Source organism: Barbus barbus (genome assembly GCF_936440315.1).
Source record: "Barbus barbus genome assembly, chromosome: 32".
In the NCBI taxonomy this organism is placed as follows: Eukaryota; Metazoa; Chordata; class Actinopteri; order Cypriniformes; family Cyprinidae; genus Barbus; species Barbus barbus.
This window is the reverse complement of record NC_136760.1, coordinates 21,302,772-21,321,635: the sequence shown is the minus strand read 5'-3', so window position 1 is coordinate 21,321,635 and position 18,864 is coordinate 21,302,772. Positions and strand designations below refer to the sequence as shown.

General features: G+C 36.7%; 1 protein-coding gene across 5 annotated transcripts; it reads right to left on the bottom strand.

Annotated features, from left to right (window-relative positions):
• Positions 1-3,662: 3,662 nt before the first annotated feature.
• LOC306852102 (coiled-coil domain-containing protein 57-like) lies at positions 3,663-18,590 on the bottom strand. Of its 5 annotated transcripts, none has more exons than XM_079388736.1 (20): positions 18,315-18,590; positions 17,570-18,028; positions 17,360-17,468; positions 13,798-13,899; positions 13,230-13,378; positions 13,077-13,151; positions 12,638-12,838; positions 12,030-12,188; positions 11,184-11,346; positions 10,812-10,934; positions 9,768-9,939; positions 9,244-9,435; positions 8,995-9,095; positions 8,542-8,742; positions 8,333-8,389; positions 7,692-7,914; positions 6,890-7,035; positions 6,493-6,621; positions 5,724-5,919; positions 3,663-3,966 (listed from the first exon to the last, which is right to left on the bottom strand). In XM_079388736.1, the coding sequence occupies exons 2-20, from the start codon at positions 17,965-17,967 to the stop codon at positions 3,794-3,796; spliced, it is 3,069 nt and encodes a 1,022-aa protein (XP_079244862.1). In that variant the 5' UTR covers positions 17,968-18,028; positions 18,315-18,590; the 3' UTR covers positions 3,663-3,793. The 5 variants fall into 5 exon arrangements, with proteins under 5 accessions (XP_079244862.1, XP_079244865.1, XP_079244864.1 ...); XM_079388739.1 differs by having other exon boundaries at positions 17,383-17,468; positions 18,315-18,585; XM_079388737.1 differs by having other exon boundaries at positions 3,665-3,966; positions 5,736-5,919.
• Between the last annotated feature and the right edge of the window lie 274 nt (positions 18,591-18,864).

The window sequence follows — 18,864 nt, the reverse complement described above, 5'->3', positions numbered from 1 at the left end:
GAATTAGCAAAAGTGGACAGGTAAGTCTGAGAGGAGGAATTAGTGCTCTTTGTTGCCATAGTGACAACCGGGCAGGTGCTCACATGCACCAGCTTGTCTGTGAACGTGCATAAAAGTACTATTTAATGCAACAGTACAATACAGACATGTCAAAAAGCAGTTAATGAACCGAACACAACACAACAAAGCAGCTACAGTTATGTAGATTTTACTGTAAACCAGGCTACTCTGTCCTGGTTAGGATTACAGTAGTACTGGGAATAAATTACTATTCTGATTTCTTAACATGTAACCACAAATACAACAACATTATGCTCGGCAGATTTGTTTAGATTGAGAAAATAAATGGATTTCCGAATCAACTGTAATCTACCTGACCCAGATCCTCTACAGCTCCCATTAGCTGGTGACAGTATTACAGTCTAAAGTCCTTAAAACATCAGCCACACGCTTGCCTTAGACAATAAATAAATACAATGAATTCACAAAAGTTATTTGATAGACAGATGAAGATAATTTCTGCCTAATGGGTTTCACTAAATAAGAAAGATGACAAGTAATACGTTTTTTTTTTTACCTGACCCCAAACAATGCAGTCCAATGAACATAAGGGTTCAGGGCTCGACATTAACGCTTGTCCCCTTGTCTAATTAAAAAAATTTAAATTTAAGTTTGAAAATTCATATATAAAAAAGAAGTAAATATTATCATTTTATTTTTAAGTTTAATATAAAATAATTGTATTTGTAATTAATACTCGCTTTTTATGTTAAAATATAACAGTATAATCAAACTTTATTATTTTTTTCATTATTTTATTTAAAAAGAAAAATCTAACTAAATAAACTAAATTTGTTTTGTATAGCCACAATAAATAATTATATTTATAACTCAATTAATTCTCTCCGGGCAAGTAACTTTTATACTCGGACAAGTAAATGACAAATTTACCACATGAGAATGCTTAATGTCAAGCCCTGGAGTTGATAAAAAAAAAAAGGGAAAAATAGATGATTAGGCTGAATGTTTAATCCTGACAAGCCAAGGGTGATGTAAACAGAGTCCTGTAATAGAAACTAGACTAGCCTGACAAAAACGGCCCTTTAAGCATCTCCAATTTGACTGCTCTCTGGTTACATGCCAAAACTCAAGGAGGTTTCACAGAGTCCGCATTGACTCTACAATTCGCCTCAATACTTTTCCACGTTTCAACATATTATTTGGTTAAGAGTGTGCTGGTTATGGTTACTCACAAGTGTGCAGTATTCTCAGGTTGGAAATTAGTGATGGGAAGTTCGACTCATTTACGCGAATCGATTCTTTCGAACAGGTCCACAAAAGCGATTCTGTGATTCTTTTACGTCATGACGTCCTTACGCCATCACAACATCTTTATTCCATGCACTACATTACAAACTAAATTCATTTACATATCCTGGGTTAAAAACCCGTTTTGCTTGTTTGAATAAAATGCTACATGCAGTGTATTTTTTCTGTTGCCCGGCTATTAAAATATATTTAGCCTCATCTGTAAAATCCTCCGTACACTCTAAATGCTTTTGACTCTCGGTTCAAAGAGTCGGTGATTCAGCTGTGGCCGATTCACTGAAAAGACCCGACTCACTATAACGATTCGTTTCGTTAGTAATATTATTATTTTTTTTTCCCTGCCTGAAACTCCACCTTTACTACGCCAGTCTGCATCTGGATAAACTACAGATCCTGAACTGACATTATTAATAATATATGCTCTCTTACCTGGATGTGGGCACAGTTTAACGCAGATCCTTTGGGATAGAGTCGACTTCTAGATTCTTCTTAATATTTGTCGGCTCCCGGTACAGAATGGAGAGTTTAGTGATCCCCCCTTTGGCCAAGCCCTAGAAATTACTCTCGCCCTTCTGAGTCCCTGTGTCTGTTTCATTTAAATGTCTGACATCCTCGATGGCCACGCCACATGGGCTGACAGCTTGGCTCGGAGGTGCAGTCCAATGAGAGAGGAGGCAGGGCTGTAGACGCAGCCAGTGATGGGCTGATTTCCTACCGCCGCAGAGGGGAAAAAAAAGCATCTAAAAAGCCTGGGTTACTAAAGTTCATCCCGGCATGATCACATGCATGGCAGCATTACGGGTTTGAGCGAGCAAGTTCAAGTTCAAGGCGACAAGATCGGGTCGTGTGTCTGCGGTTTGCAAACCGAAATTGGGTAAATTTAGCATGCAACACAGCATAGATATTTTATGTCATAATTATTCGTTATTTATTTACAGTATGGATTACTTTTTTAAACAAGAAATTGCATCGAGTAATAAATTATTGGATATATTGAATTATAACTTGTTGAAATAAATGCAGTTTCCTACAAAAAGTTAATTTCATTTATCTAGGCTTTCTTGTGTTTCCTGAAGAATTCTGAATTAAATAGATTTCTTAATGTTTTATTTATATATTTATTATTTATTTTGGTCATTCCATATGGCTTTTGGCATGTTGGTTGCACTACGCTTTGATTTGCTAGACAAAACGTTTTAAAAAAATTATATTTTTTAAACAAACTTGCTTCACTTATTTTTGTCTTTAAGAAAAGCATCATACCCTTTTTTTTCTACATTTCCTTTTTAAGGAATTGACAATGTCTTATACAGAATGATCATTATAGAAAAGTATTCTAGTCATTTTTCACATAAATAGCATTTTTAATACAATTTTGAATAACCCAAGAGAATCAATGTGTTTTTTTTTTGTTCAAAACACAGAACAGTCATATTCATGCCCGATTTTTTATTTATTTTTTGCCAAAGGATTCAGTCTAAATATATGCACACTATAAATTTGGTGAGTTTACATGGTTTATATTGATGTTCGTCTAACATCAATGGTTGGTTAGATGAAGAAGTATCAGTACAGATTGTGTCTGTTGGGGGCGCTGTGGAGCTCTGGAGACACGTGAGCCAGAGGAAAAAAATCACCAATCAGTGAGCGGAGGTGTGTAGAACCAGCCAATCAGAATGAATGCAAGGGTGTTGCTAGGAGATAGGGTGATGTCAGGACAATGAGGTGGGAGGAGTGGAATCCTACACCTGCTGAGGCTGTGATGTCATCGTGAGGGGCTGGACAGCACAGGGTTACAGAAGTTCAATTTGTTTATTTTGAAAGGAAAATTCCATATACACAAGAAAAAGTGGGCTCAATGTCAACCACATTTTATAAATGACTTTAAATTATATGTAAATCTCTTGGAACAAACAAAAAAGCAATGTTCTGAAAGCATAGAAATTTCTGTAATTTTCTTCCTTCCTTTTTCTCTCTCTCTCTGGCAGCTAATTTGATCATGTGAAAATGTAATACCTCTTGTTCTTGTGGCATTGAATTAATAAAGCATTAAAAAAAGGTTACAGAAGTTCAATTTACAAAGACACTACACAGAATGTAAATATGTAATATGTTACTAAAAAGACAACACAGTCATATCTGACTACATTTAGTGCATATATTGTATGAATTTTGTAAAGGGAAAATTGAACCAAATGTTCATGTGCCTATTTAAAGTTTATTGATAATTTGAAACTACATTATTTGTACACCAGACCACATATTGCTGGATCTGGATTTTTTTTCTTCTCATCATAGGTGCTTATTATTATTATTAAAAGACTCACTTGTCTATAAGTCAAATTATGCAATAATTTATTAAAACATTTACAAAAGGTACACATCTCAAAACAATCTTGCATGATACAAAATGAACAAATAATAATGCGGCACTTCAAATGAGACAGTTCTTTAAATGATTTTTTCAGTCTTTGATGTAGTAATTCCGAATCTTGCTCTTATTTCCAGCAGGACGTGTCTTTTTAGCAGGTGCAAATGTCTGATTTTGTTTCTTCTTTTCCTGGAGTGAGGCTTTTGTGCCCTCCACACTGACCGGTGGAGCAGGAGGCTGATTAATATCTGGTTGTCCTCTGTTTGCTGTGGAGCACAATATGATAAGGGGTTAAATCCTTAATTTTACAATTGTAAATCCCACGTAATGTGGTGGCTGCAAATCAGTACTGGTAATGACAAATTTGCTGGTTTGATTCCTGAAGCTAGTCATTATTGTGATCTTGAGAAAAGCACTTGAAAGAAGAGTGCTTCAGTAAAAAGACAGTATGTAAATGGCAAAATGACATCACTTTGTCCAGATCTATTTAGTTATTAAATTATAAAAAAATAAATGTATAATAAAAAATAATTCAAATAAATGACTAGATAAATAAAATGACTAGATATATAAACATTTTTGTATGTATAATGAACATAACTTCATTCAGAAATTTAGATATCCTAATTAAATGTCTTTTTGATATTTTTGGTTAAGCTTAAAGAAAAAAAAAAGGTGTTAGACTGTAAAAACAAAATTTAAGAATATTTGGACCTTTTTAAGAAAAAATAAATGTTATATATATATATATATATATATATATATATAAATCACACACACACACACACACACACACACATATATATATATATATATATATATATATTTACTGATTAAACCACCTGAGTACAAAAAAAAAAATTCAAGACCAAGACGAATTCAAAGATTACATTTCTATGAACTTGTGCTTTAAAAGATTTCTCTTTATTATCCTCTCAGATATCCTGATATGCCATTGACCCAAATAGAGTTCAACGGCACTTGTAATATCAGATATTAGCATCTTTAAGATTTCTGACAGAGGTGAAAAAATCTAATCTCTTTACTTGTGCATGTGACTGATGCTGAAATGCTCTCTAAGTAAATATAATTTGATATTTGGACTAAATGATGTACTGTGAAGCAACACTGACACTGAACCTTTGGTTGCACGATCCCCGGGTTGCCTGTTTCAGTGCCAAGGTTTTCAAGTGATGCAAATGTCTGTCTAGGGTACAGAGAGGTGAAATTCATGTCTGATATATTTTTAGTCAACTGGACTTTGTTTTCAGTTTATTGAAGACATTTGCCACTCCTCTAAATGGCTTCATCAGTTGTCTGATGAAACTGATGTACCACCATGACGTAGAGGAGAACAACTTTCCTGTAGCTCAAATAGTAGAGCATGGCGCTAGCAACGCCAAGGTCATGGGTTTGATTCCCAGGGAAAGCAAGAGCTGATAAAATGTTAAAAACTGTAACTTGAATGCATTTAAAGTCGCTTTGGATAAAAGCGTCTGTTAAATGCATAAATGTAAATGTAAACTGCACACTCACTTAAGCATATTTATTCATATATTTTTTCCTTCAACTTGCACCTCATAAGGTGTGCGTTTGCCTTGCCTCGCTTGCTCTATTAAGTACCACCATGACGTGACAGCCATTAAAGAGCCACAATAGAGATATTATGCCTGTGTAGACTATTCTCATTCAAAATCAGCCTGTCAGGACAGATCAATGCCAGTATAAGACAATGTAAGACAAGGTTTTGGCTGGTTACAAAAATCAAATGGCTTTATATTCTAATCAGCATTATGACCATAGATTGGGCAACTTTCATTGGCCTTGAGTCCAATCATGCTGCCCTCTCATGATTCCCCAATTCACAAAGCAATTCTGATCAAATCTGATCCTTTGCCTTGACAATTCAACGGAAGAAAATTCACACGCAGAAGAACATGTTAATCTGTAAACTACACAGGCGCAACACAACACTTATGTTTAAATATAAATGGTCTGAAGATTGAAGCGGCTCATTTATGACTTTTCTGCTCACCTTTGTTCTCACTGTCACTTGTAGAAAACACAGAGGAACTCAAACCCTGATCCAACATCTTCCACACATTCTGTAGGGAATCATCAGTGCCTATGGATGACAACAGAAAGTGCGATGACCCAGGCAGTCGTACCGGAGCTTCAGATTGGTTCTGTGGAGGAGTGTTTTCTTTACTGCCCACAGACTTGAGGAAGGAACAGAGAAAAGGAACTCAAACATTGAAACAACAACAACAGACTCGTACTGTTTACAACCCAAAAAATTACATAGACTACTGTTCAAAAATCTGGGGTCAGTTAGATTTTTTTAAAGTATCTTATGCTTACCAGAGGCTGCATATATTTAATCAAAAATACAGTGGAAACGGTAATGTGAAATATTATTACAATTACAATAACAGTTTTCTATTTAAATATATTTTAAAATTCATTCAAATTCATTCCTGTGATGGCAAAGGTTTCAGCAGCCATTACTGCAGCTTTCAGTGTCACATGATTCTTCAGAAATCATTCTAATACGCTGATTTGGTGCTCAAAAAGCCTTATTATTATCAAATGTTCAAAACAGCTGTACTGCTTAATATTTTGGTGGAAACTTTGAAATAGAAATGTATCTAAAATTGTAAATCTCACTTTTGACCAAATTAATGCATCCTTGCCAAATGAAAGTATTAAAAAACATTTAAACAACGGTGTATGTGTAAAATATGCTATATTGTATAAAATATATTTATGGGGTGGTGATGTCGTCATAGTACCTGGACTCTGATTGGAGGCTCCCATGGGTTAGCGGTTCTGCGTTTGTCTGAACTCTCACTCTCAGAGAATTGAGGACGGACTATAATCGCCATTTTCTTATTCTGATCTCTTTGTGCATATTGTAGCTCCTAGAGTGAAAATCAAAAGTGATGTAATTAAATTTCATCTTTGCGTGATTATAATCAATCATGTATTTTCATACATCTGACTAAAGAGTGATCGCTAACTTCTGCCACACTCCAGTGACCTTGACAAAGATTGCATAAAAGCTGTGTCTAAATCTTCACATCAGTACATATACATAGGCCAAACTGATTAATATGATGAAATATATTCTCTGTATCAATACAGAGAGCACGCTTTGATTGAACAACATCTCTGTTATGCAGGAGTGACCTGAGTGGTTAGCTGGTACTGTAACTGTTCCAGGGTAGATAAGCGGCTCTTTGCCTGCACCCCATGCTCGGATTGAGAGGGTTCTTTTTCCACCAGACTGTGCTCTGGATCATTTGGTTTGAGAGTGATCTTTGAGTGCCATGGAACTACAAAAAAAAAAATTCAGAAATTGCTAGTATATTTTACTATTAATTACAAAGAAACAACAAGAAACACATTGAATTAAACATGAAATTAAGCAGAAAAACTTGTAAAACACGACTGAATCATTTTGTTTTATTTTCTACTTATTTAAAAGCTTTAGAGGGCAATTTCACATAAAGGTGAAATGTCTATTTTAGACAATTTCCATTTTTGTCTGTAAATGCACAGGACATACCAAACTGAGGATGTAGCAAGTAAAAATATTTGGATGTGTTGATATTCAGCAATGATTTGCCAGTGAATGACTTCTCAATGAGTTGTATAACCGATATGAATCAAGACAAAACACACAATGCATGGAGAATTTCCGGGACAAATAAGCATGGGGCTCTCTATTGACAATCAAACTAAGGCTTCTTTAATCCCTTGGTAAAAACATGGATCAGCCCATTATGATAGGGCACCAGCATAACAATGAGTGGTGAACTATGGTTATTATCCCCCTGTGCCCTTTCACAAAATAACAGAAGACAGTTCTTCATATCAGCTAGAGATTCCTTATATAATTTATAACGTTTGGAAATCTAATATATTGTTGATTAATTCTAGATGAAAATACTTCTGTAACCAATGATTATTCTTCAAAAGCTATACCAACCCTCCAGTCCTGCTTCTATCAGCTGCGCCCGGAGCCTGTTGCCCATTTCAATGAGTTGCCGTTTGTCCTGACTGAGGCTGGAGATCAAGTGTGTAGCCTGTTTGAGCTTCGACTGAAGAGTAGCAACATCACCCACGGCGCCCCCTCTGGCTGAACTCTGCAGCAGTAGCAGTTGCTGTCTCATGGACAAGTTCTCCTCCTGAAGCTGCTTTACCATCTCACTCTTGAATACCAGACATACATTATTGTTTAGGCAACCATAAAACATGCTCCTAATAAAAGACAATTCATATCAGTAATACATTATATAACCACAAGAATGACACATAATACACCTTACTAAATTTGCTCAAAAATATCAATTAGGAGATAGACTGTTTGGCCAGTAGTCCTAACTGCTGGTACAGCCAGTTGGCAACAGCCTCTGCTTAAATTTGTTATTTTATTCAACCAGTCATGACTTTGCACCACAAACAAACAAAACGTATTTCTATTAGCTCTCAAAAAGTTGGGGGATGAATTTAGAAATTTCTATAAGTGGGTAAAAAATTTCTATATCATTTAAATAAAATGTTTGTTAGTGACTGTACTATAAAACATTTGATGGTGTGCATTATATTATATTACATGCAGTGCTGTACCTGGTTAAGGACAATGGGCTCTCTCCTGCTTGCAAGGTCAACCTTCAGTGCTGACACCTGACCACAAATACATCGCAGTGTAATCATAATAAATTGTAATTCAGAAAATATATTAATCATCTGGTCTCTCTAAAGCAGAAAGATCATGCCGTTTTTGCACTTATTAGAAAGTATTATTTAAAGATAAATTCTATATACTTAAAACTTGCCTGGTTGCCAAGTGCAACAGTCTCTAGATTGTGGAGCAAACTGCCTTTTTGGTACTCTTCTGCCTCTCGTCTCACTTCATTTAACTCCAGCTCAGTAGCTGCCACTCTTTGCTTAAGCCTCGCTTCTTCAGCTGCTGCTGCCCTATTGTGATTGGCCAACTCCAGACGTAAGCTCTCATTTTCCAAGTGTTTTGAGTGACACTGGAGAAATATAGTCATATATACAGTATATGCTCAATTTAGCCAACTTTCCCCTTAACTAATCATGAAATGTCAGAGAAGAACACATTTATAAGAAAAAAAGCAACTAGGGGAGGCACATCATGTATACTGCCTCTGCGCTAACTGGTATATGTGTGTTATCTGTTAAATTTATTTCCATCTAAACAAGAATTACATCATATTATGGCCTTCTAATTATTAGATGCATGGACAAGGGACTGAAATCATTACCTGCTGGGTAAGCTGTTCCACAGCAGACTCCAAATGAGCCAACCTCACTTCCTGCTTCTTTAGAGCAGCAGCATTGGCTACTTTCTCCACTCGCAGCCCACCTGCAAACACTCTTTTTTAGAACACTGTGCTCCTACCAAAATCTCACTTCATCTTTTTCCGGTGAGGCACAGAAAACACACTATTTTAATTAAAATCACCAATCCACAATGTTACATAAAAAGTTTGAGCTCATTTGTTTTTAATCACCTATGGTCTCATTAAGTGATCTAATGTGGTTTTGAAGGTAAGCATTGTCAGGTGAAACAGGGATTGTAAGGGCAGGAATGCTGGAAGTATTGACTATCTTGAAAGATTCCTTTAACCGCTCCTCCAGATCACGACATTTGGCCTTTAGCTCCTGGATCATTTTCTCCAGAGCCTGACTGTAGTCTGTAGTTCCTGAAATAGACAAATTACTGTCATACAACTGGGTGAAGGTTAAATGTTCTGACACAAATGCAAGTAATACACTTCATGCAATACTTGCAGTATCCTTGGCAGGATACTAAGACTTTGTAAGTGCATTACTGTACTGTGATTTAGAAGTGAACTAGAAGACAGACCTAAATTATTTTCTGTCGTATTTAAACAAGAATATTCTTTTATATTCCTAATTCTAATGACTATTCCCCAACAAGTAGGGGAATAAATTTAGAAATTACTGAAAGTGATGGAAATATGTCACAGAAATAATCACATAGTTTCCTTATTGGTCAGGAGACCTCTTGTACCTGCAGTGCTGGGTTCTGGATTTGTTGTCTGACTCTGAGCTGCAGGCATCTGCTGGCTCAAGTTCCCCATCTCTTTCCTCATTTCAGCCACCACTGCTCTAAGAGTGCTGTTCTGCTGCTGGAGTCTCCTGATCTCTTCTGATGGGAAACTGCTGCTGTCTACTGAAGATGCCTGAAGATGGAGTTCACATTGTTTTATGTTACGTAAGACGGTAATGAAACAAAATGATGGTATAAACCAATTAGCAACCACTAGGTGGAGGCAGGAGATTGTGGCATGCTGACACACTTTTAAAGATCTGAATTTTCAATCAGTCAACAAGCTATTATGGCACTGAACACACACCACAAACATAATAATGCGTGTGCTAAACAGACATGCATTACTTTACTGGTTGCCAGCTGGCAATTTAAAGTGCTGATACATAAGACAATTTATACTGTGCTGAATATATGGATACATGGTATTATGGGACATAACCTTTCCTTGCGTGTAATGTCCAGGGAGATAGTGAACTTTCACAGTAACATTTTGTGAGTGGCCAAGCAGCTTCTGCTGATATGCTATTTAAAGTCTCTTAAATGTTTCTTGATAAATGACCTACCAAATAGCTGACAGGGCAAATATGAACAGCTAAATGTGACATATAACTTCAGAATAGCTGTCTAGCTATCTAGTGGATACTATCTATATTTCTATTTAATGACCAGAACAGCAGGCTTAGATTAAATAAATGCTGTGAATGTTGACGCTGTCTGCTGTTTAATTTAAATAGTAATTTAAGCTACATTTTCTAAGCAACTACACAGACAATCCTCCAGAGACAAGTTAGAGATTTGCTTCATATGCTGTGTGACTCCTACTCTACAGACACTTTGGCATGAAACCCAGAGAACTGTTGGACGAGATACCCACCAGATCTTTAGCTGTCATCACACCACATGTGTTTTTTTACTAAAGTACATTCTAAATGGCAATGGTTCCTTCACAGTATTATATAGCAGTCTGAATGGTGTAACAGAGAAAGCTGTGTGTGATCTAACCTGAATTCCTGTTAGTGCTGGTTTGGTTCCACGTAGCACCTGATCTCGCTCTACAGTGACACTTTTCAGCAATGTTACCGTCTGCTGTAATTCTCGTTCCTTCTCTATCAGGTCAGCAGTTATCTTAGGGCAGATAACAAAATTTAAAACATCACATCCTTAGAGAGAACAACCATATGAATAAGTTCAAGTCCAGAAGCTTGTGGGAAACACTAACCCGTTAGGTCACAAATATAGGTCATCAAATAAATTTTTGCTAAATTGGAACTACAGGATACATTTACATTTTCTTTCTTCATGAAATTATTTTATTTTGAATATTTTTTCAGAATACTTTTGTATTTTATTGTGTCTGACTGTGCATCAGCTCACCTGGTCTCTGGCCTGTGTAAGGCTTTGGATGAGCTCCTCGCTTCTCAGGTTGTGCTCAGAACGCACCTCCTCACAACGCCGCTCCCAGTCCAACTCCAGCTGAACTCTCTTCTGCTCCAACGCCTGTTCCCTCTGCAGACCACTAGACACCTGCTGCTTATACCTGACAGATATACAATTCATCTGAAGGATTGCTTTTTTGTTTAAGTAAATGTAAAGCAAATGTAGCTATACCTCAACCTAAACTTGCAAATCCACATATTCAGGGATGTACAATATATCAGTTACTGGACAATATTATGTTGTGGTCAAATGATATTGGAAATATCATATTTAGGAGATGAATGCCCACAAAAGGCACCACAAAGTCACAGTTATGAGTGGGAATGTTATTTAAGCTCAGAGTTTCCTAGTGGGGAGTGATGACTTTAAAGATTTATTTATTGATTGTTATCAGCTTATATTGGATATTTAATTGTGCATGCTCCTTAAACCTATATTTACATTACCTTTTTCATCAAACCCTTACATAAAGCTAATCTTTAAAAAAAAACGAATGACTAAATAACACTGTTAAATGTAATCTTATATTTTTATATTTATATAAATTTTATAGTGTACATTATAATTACAATGCGTTTTAGTTTTTATAATTTTATTTTTAATTTAGGCAAATTAGTATAGATTTTAATATCAGACATGTATTGCTTATTACTGACATTTATCGGTCATAACAAAAAATAAATTATAATAAATAAATAATGCATCAGACAGAATTTTAATATTGGTGCATCCCTACTCTTATTTCTCACAGTACATTATTATTATTCTCTAGTGACCCCTCACCTCTCTATATCCTCTTTACACCTTTCCAGCTCTGCTCTCACTTTAGCTTCTTTTTCCCCTGCAGAAAGCAGCTCTGTATCCTTGGCAACATTTTCTTTGGAGATCTGCTTGATGTAAGCATCCCAGCCAGATCGGGTTGTTTCAAGCTGCGTTCTGAGCCTTCGGTATCAAATAAGGGATTCAAATCTAATGGGGATCTGGTTACAACTGTGGTACCAAACACAAGTTAAGGCTCTCGATTGAGTACAGATAAATCAACAGAAGCCATGTTGTCTGTCTTAATCTGTGCATCTGAAATATATCATTTATGAATGTTACATTATAAGCACAGAAAAATTAGGAGCACTTGTTACCTTGAGGCCTTGAATTTAAAACATGTTATATAATCCTAGTGCTCAGAAAGCCATTCTCAGGGACACCCACACATTTCCTCTCAATGTAGTTACACTAATTTAGTCATCAGCAGGAGCCGCGTAATGCATCTCCCATCCATTTACACAAATGGACCATTTAACATTTTATGAAAAATTTAAATCTTTATGCAATAAAGCTTAAGTATTTCTTGGCAAGTAAAAACGAATCACAATTTTGATACGTTTGTGTCTTACTCTTGCATCTGTTGTTCTCTGTGATGAATGTCATCCGTATGGCTCTTTTCTTTCCTCTCCTGCTCCAGGATCATACTGTCCAGTTGAGACTGCAATTCTGAAATTTTCCTTCTCTCCTCTTGGAGCTCCCTGGCATGAGCCTCTCTTATGAAACCCAACACATCCTCTTTCTCCAGAGACCTTCGTTCCAGCTCTGCGTGTCTGCATATATCAAATTTCAAAACATCAGAGCAAGACATGCTGGCCTACCTAGAGCAATCTGAGCTATGCATATTAATCTACCAAAGAAAGGTTCATGACCTCAACTGTTTTTTTGATTGGTCATTAGGATCTATAAATGTTCATGTCATTTGTTTTACTGTATCTTTTTAAGTAATAACTGGATTTGACAGAGGATACTTCATAACAGGGTGTGTCAAACTCTAGATGAATTACTTACTTCCTGTTGTAGGTTTCTTGCTCTATTTTATAATTGTTCTTCATTTTTTTTAGTTTGTCTTCAAGCTCTTTTATCCTGTAAAACAGTAACCACAATCTTCTTTTGCTCAAAATTCAAACAGAAAAGCTTTTTAGCATACACATGTCAGTTTACCTCGAGTCTTTCATTGCAGTGGTGTTCTTTAGGTCCCAGTGTTTGCGCTGTATCTCTTTTTGAGCCTGCTGGTAAAGTTCTTCAGAGGTCTGCAGGGCCTGACTGTGAGCTTTGGCGTGGACCTCCAGCTCGTTGCTCAACAGCTTTTCCTAGACAATTTAATATTATTACTAAAGTCAAAATTATCCATTATTCGACTATCCAAGATCACTCATACAGATAACAGAGTTATACCATGGCCATAAGTATGTGGATACCTGAACATCACATCTAACAGCTTCTACTTATCTGGAAAGGCTTGTTGGAACCTAGCTGTGGAATGTGCCCCCATTCAGATATAAGTATGAGTTCAAGCACTGACTTTTAGGTAAAGGGGCCTAGGTCATGGTCAGCATTCCAATTCGTCATTCATGTGGACGTTTCAATTTATCATCATACAGTACCTTTGGCCATGAATTTGTTTAAGGTAGTGGTTCATAACCAATAGGCCTCAGCAAGAGGGTACAAGTTTGACAACCACTGTTCTAAACAGCCCTGACTTCCAACATAAAGTTTATAATAGGCTTACTTTGAGCTCATGCGAGAGAACCACACTGTTCATTTCATCCAGCTTCAGATGGAATTCATGCTCCCGCTTCCTCATCTCACTGTCAAAATCTGCCATAATTTCCTGTTGTGGATTGCAATTTACAAGTATCACTAGAAGTCATAGCTTATCCTAATAATACAGGCAATAATGCTGTTTAATATAAGTGATACTGTTTATCCTAATAATGCAGGCAAAAATAGATTTACAAAACCCTTATACGCCTATGCTTAACCTGTTACCCTGCGCCCCTATTTTTGAGCATTTTGTAAAAAACGATATAACCAAATAAAAATGTCTGTAGCTCTTGAACCCTAAGGTCTATATTTAAAAATCTGGTGTTGTTTGAAACTAGACACTTGATCCTTTGTTACTCTAGAGTCATAATAACTCAAAATTAGTATAGCAATAGAGTAAAACAAGGTAAAATATACATGAAATTGACTCGCGATATGTTTTAATGAAGCTCACTAAGGGAAAAATGGATGAGACTTTCATGCCAAAGGCCTGAAAACACCATAAAGATAAAGCTGAACATCTGACCATGTTTTGATTCAAATTTGAGGATGATACTCCCAAAAATGTAGTTTCTGTAAGCTTTTATTTAAAAAAAATCTAGGCGTCCTTTCAAAAAAGCCATTTGGAGACCCCAAATAGACACTTTGTAAACAAATGTCCAAATGAGTCAAAACTACATAATACATATATGTATATCAATTCAGAACTGCTCTGCCCACCAAAACACACAATAAAAAACTATTTCTGAACAGCATTTGTAGTGCTGACTCATTTAGTCATTTGGTTAGTCTACAAATGGCATTTTTGAAAAAAAACGCCTAAATATTTCCTGAAATAAAATATGAAATAATAAATTTTTTATAGGTAAAGACTTACAGAAAGTACATCTTTATGGTATTTCATTTCAAGAAAAGCTTTGGAAAAGTCATTTGGATATTTTATTTCAAGAAAAGTCTAGGAATCCTTTCAAAAATGCTATTTAGAGACTCCATAAGACACTGCATACTACATATGTATATCAATTCAGAACTGCTCTACCAATGAAACCACAAAAAAACACAAAACTATTTCAGAATTTGAACATAACTAAACAGTCTTTATTCTGAACAATTCCAATAATGAAAACAGTGAACCAAAACAGATTTGATCATTTTTGAACTAGTGAAAACACAAAACATGCAAAATACATTGTTTTTACAACATTTGTATTTTTTATTTATTTTATATGGTGAATATTATGAATATTACTATTTTACTAATATAGTAATAGATTACTATTACTAATATTACTAAATAATAAAAAAAAAAAACTATTTACAGTATTTACAGTGGAGGAAGACGCTCTAGCAGCCACTAAAATGGTTTTTTTTCTGACCATCTGGATTCACCAGACCTCTGAAAAGACAGGGAAGAGTGAGAGAAAAAGAGTGAGAAAGTGTGTAAGCAAAACAAATCAAACTTGCAACACTGTTTACATTTTGTACACACACACACACACGCGCGCACGCACACACACACAATAACCGGGACATACCCACAAACAAACACACCCACCCACCCACACGAACAAAACTCATGTAATCCCCTCATATTATCCCTCTCCGTTGTCATTTTTAGAATCTAAAACAGCTAACATGAAACAAAAGCTGCAAATACATGATAAAGACACATAAACATTCAAGAGGAGGGTGGAGACACTTACGTGCTAATGCTATCCACGCTTCCCAGCGATCTCAGCGCGTATTCGGCTACTAAATTAGCCATTTTTCTCCCCACGTCCTCCAAAACACCACCAAACGCCACAGAAACACTTCTCAAGTCGAAGATCCACGATGGAGAGATTCAGATGTGAGCTTTGGACAACATCTGTTCGCTGATAGCCAGTCTGTGTAGCGCTGCGACGCCATTATGTGTACGCTTCATGCGTAACCCGAGAGCGCACGAAAACACACGGACAATACGCCGAGCTATTCTCTAAACAATCTTACGTAAACTATTCAAACTGTCAATCACTGTAAACGTCCTTGTGGTTGGCTAACACTTCCATCCATCAAAACTGTGCTGGCGAGGCATTGGCTGGGTTCAAACACCCCTATTGTGATGTGTCCGGATTGACACCTCGCTGACCCATTCACGGACGCGCTTACTGTCCCGGGTTATAACAGCTCCTGCGATTGAAGGAGAGAGACGAGGGAGGGCTATTCTTACTCGGAAGAGACGATTCTGCTGGAAATAGATGGCGTTTCAAAGCTGGAATACGAATTATAATCGATATTTATTGGAAAATGGACGCTATCGATAACTATAACTCGAATCGCTTATGTAAACAAAGGAGGATCTATCGTGTTTTCCCCTATTTTTTCGTTGTTTTGGATTAAAAAGTGGATGCATTTTGAAGAGTGGACCCTTCTCTTGAAATGTATGCTGGTGTGTCTTGGAATAGTCTGAGCTGACCAGCGCTATTGGCGATCAAACGTGAGTACTGCGGTTCGCTTTGTTCATTTTAAATGGCCGGTCTTTCAGCATTTCTGTTAACCCTTTCCTCTCTGGTGTATTGATTTCAAAAACAAGCTCACATCGTTAATCTTGAGTGTTTTAGCTTTCAAATGATATATAGTTAATGATAATTGATTGAATATTGTTCTAAAACAAAGGTAATAAAAAGTCCGACCACGCCCGACCACGCCCTTCCGGCCCGCCCACGGGCCGATGCGGGTTAACAGGTTAAGCAACACCTAAATGTCAAAAGTCAAGAGACAACACTGAACAATAATTTATTTTTGAACTGACCTACAGCATAAATAGCTTTGGTTCACCAACATTATCTGTGAACCTTCACAGCCTTATCATTTTACTTTACTGAGTGGGGTGAGGATTGCTTTAGCGGTTAGTTGACATAGCTCAACCACTAAGAACTCCTGCCAGCTGGATTCCTTTTAGGTCAGTGCGTTTACTTTAAATAACATATAACGTCCTGGCACTAATCCCAGGACATCCACTTTGTGGATTCATTTTTAGACCAGAAACAGCATCATAACTGTAAACCAAACAAGATTTAAATCTTAAAATCCATAACTGTAAAACAAATAAGATTTAAAAAGACTTAAATTTAGGGATTGGACACAACAGATGTTTAGTCAGTTAATGAAATCAATGTATTTGTTATTCTGTGGCCATGTTATTAGTGTGTTACAGCCACCTGTGTGCAGACAGATGGTTTTGGCCATTACGTTGCATCTTGCAGTGTTTTTTGAACATCTTCTGCCAAGAGTACTGTGCAGTGTCTAGTTAAATAAGTCCAGCTTTTTTTAAAACATCTGACCCCCTGTGTTTTTGAACACAACAAATATGTCCAATAATTTTTTTTTTTTTTTGCTTTTATCAGGATAGGACTATATGTAGACAGGAAACTAAGTGGGAGAGAACTTGGGACGTCTGAAGCGCAATGGCACTATATGTCAGCGTGCTGCCCACAAGGCTATTGGCACCGACATGTGTCCTATAAATCTTGCAGTTGACACCATACCTGTTTCTTTAGCATCAGCTCACCATCAGATTCTCTTATTCGCCGCTGGAGATCCCGTCTAAGTGTTTCATTTTCCTCCCTGAGTTTTTGAATCTCAATTTCCATCATGCTAAAAAGCCAGAACAAATGTCATCAAAATTCCACAAAAACCTAATTTAGAAATCAGTGTGGATGACCAAATATAGATGAGCCAGGAAAACAAAGTCATACTTCTGGACTTTTTCCAGTTTGGCTCTATGCTCGACTCCCCTCTTCTGATATTGTACTTCTATGTCCTCCTTCGCCCTCCGCTGCTCCTCCAGGACATCCTGAAGTTTCGCTATCTCAATCCTCAGCTCACTGACCTCTTCCCGCCTGGCACTCTCTTCCATCTGAGCGCGGGCTGCCAAGGCATCATAACGCTCCAGCTCTTTATCCCTGTCCTCCAACACACGTAGATTATACTTGAAGTCATCCCGTAAGCGAAGGAAACGCTCTCTCTGGGTGGACAGCTCTGATGTGGCTTCATTTAAAGCAGTCTCCAGTTGTTGAATACGCAAAGCTTGAAGTTCTTTCCATTCTCTTTCTTTCCAAGCCAGCTGGGCCTCCAGGTCCACAGCTTCCTGCATGGTTACGAAGCAGATGCAGAACAACAGGGCACTGAAACACTTGACATCCCGTTAAGCAAATCTGTAGACACAAGAAGTGATTATAAAAGTGTTTATCAGAACATGTTTATAAGCAAACAAGCAAAAATGAAACCCTACACATCATATAAAGCCATACATTTGTTAAAAAGACATCCGATAATGGCATAACGTTAGTAGCTTAAGTTATATTCTTCCATCCTGATCCATAAAGAATGAAACAACATATGTTCAGCTACAAGGAGAACATAAAACATAGAACTTCGCAAAAACAAACTATTTTAAACAATTTCGACAGAATTATTTCATTCAATAAAAACGTTACTCACCTCCATGTGCATATCAGCCTAGGCATTAATGAAGAGGCAAGTATTTTCTCCGGTTAGCTTGCACAGCGAATATTGTTTTATTTTATGTTCTTGTCATAAGTACAGATGTCCGGAACTGTGTAAAAGTCAAAATACACAGCAGCTACTCTGGTAGGAAGTTGCTGAATATGTCTAAAATAGTTTACATTGAGCTTTTAAGTGAGCTAAGCTAACTAGCTAAGGCACAGCATAAGTTCTAGCTTAGCACCACCACAATTATCAGTGTTGCCATGGAAACAAAAGGCGACTCTGGCGGATGAATCTTTGTTTACAATTGAGCGTCATTTGCTTACTTTAAAAGCCGGAAATTATGAGTTCACTTCTGTTTAATGTCACTTCTATTATTTCCCGCTATAAAAGCATTACCTACACTTATCGTAAAGTCATAAAACGTTTCCGAGACTTTTGGAGTAAGGAGGTATAAATAGGTGATGGAAAATTATTTGTTATTTTGTATTGTATTTTTGGTTAAGTTACCTATATTTATCACAAAGTACTGAAACGTTTTTAC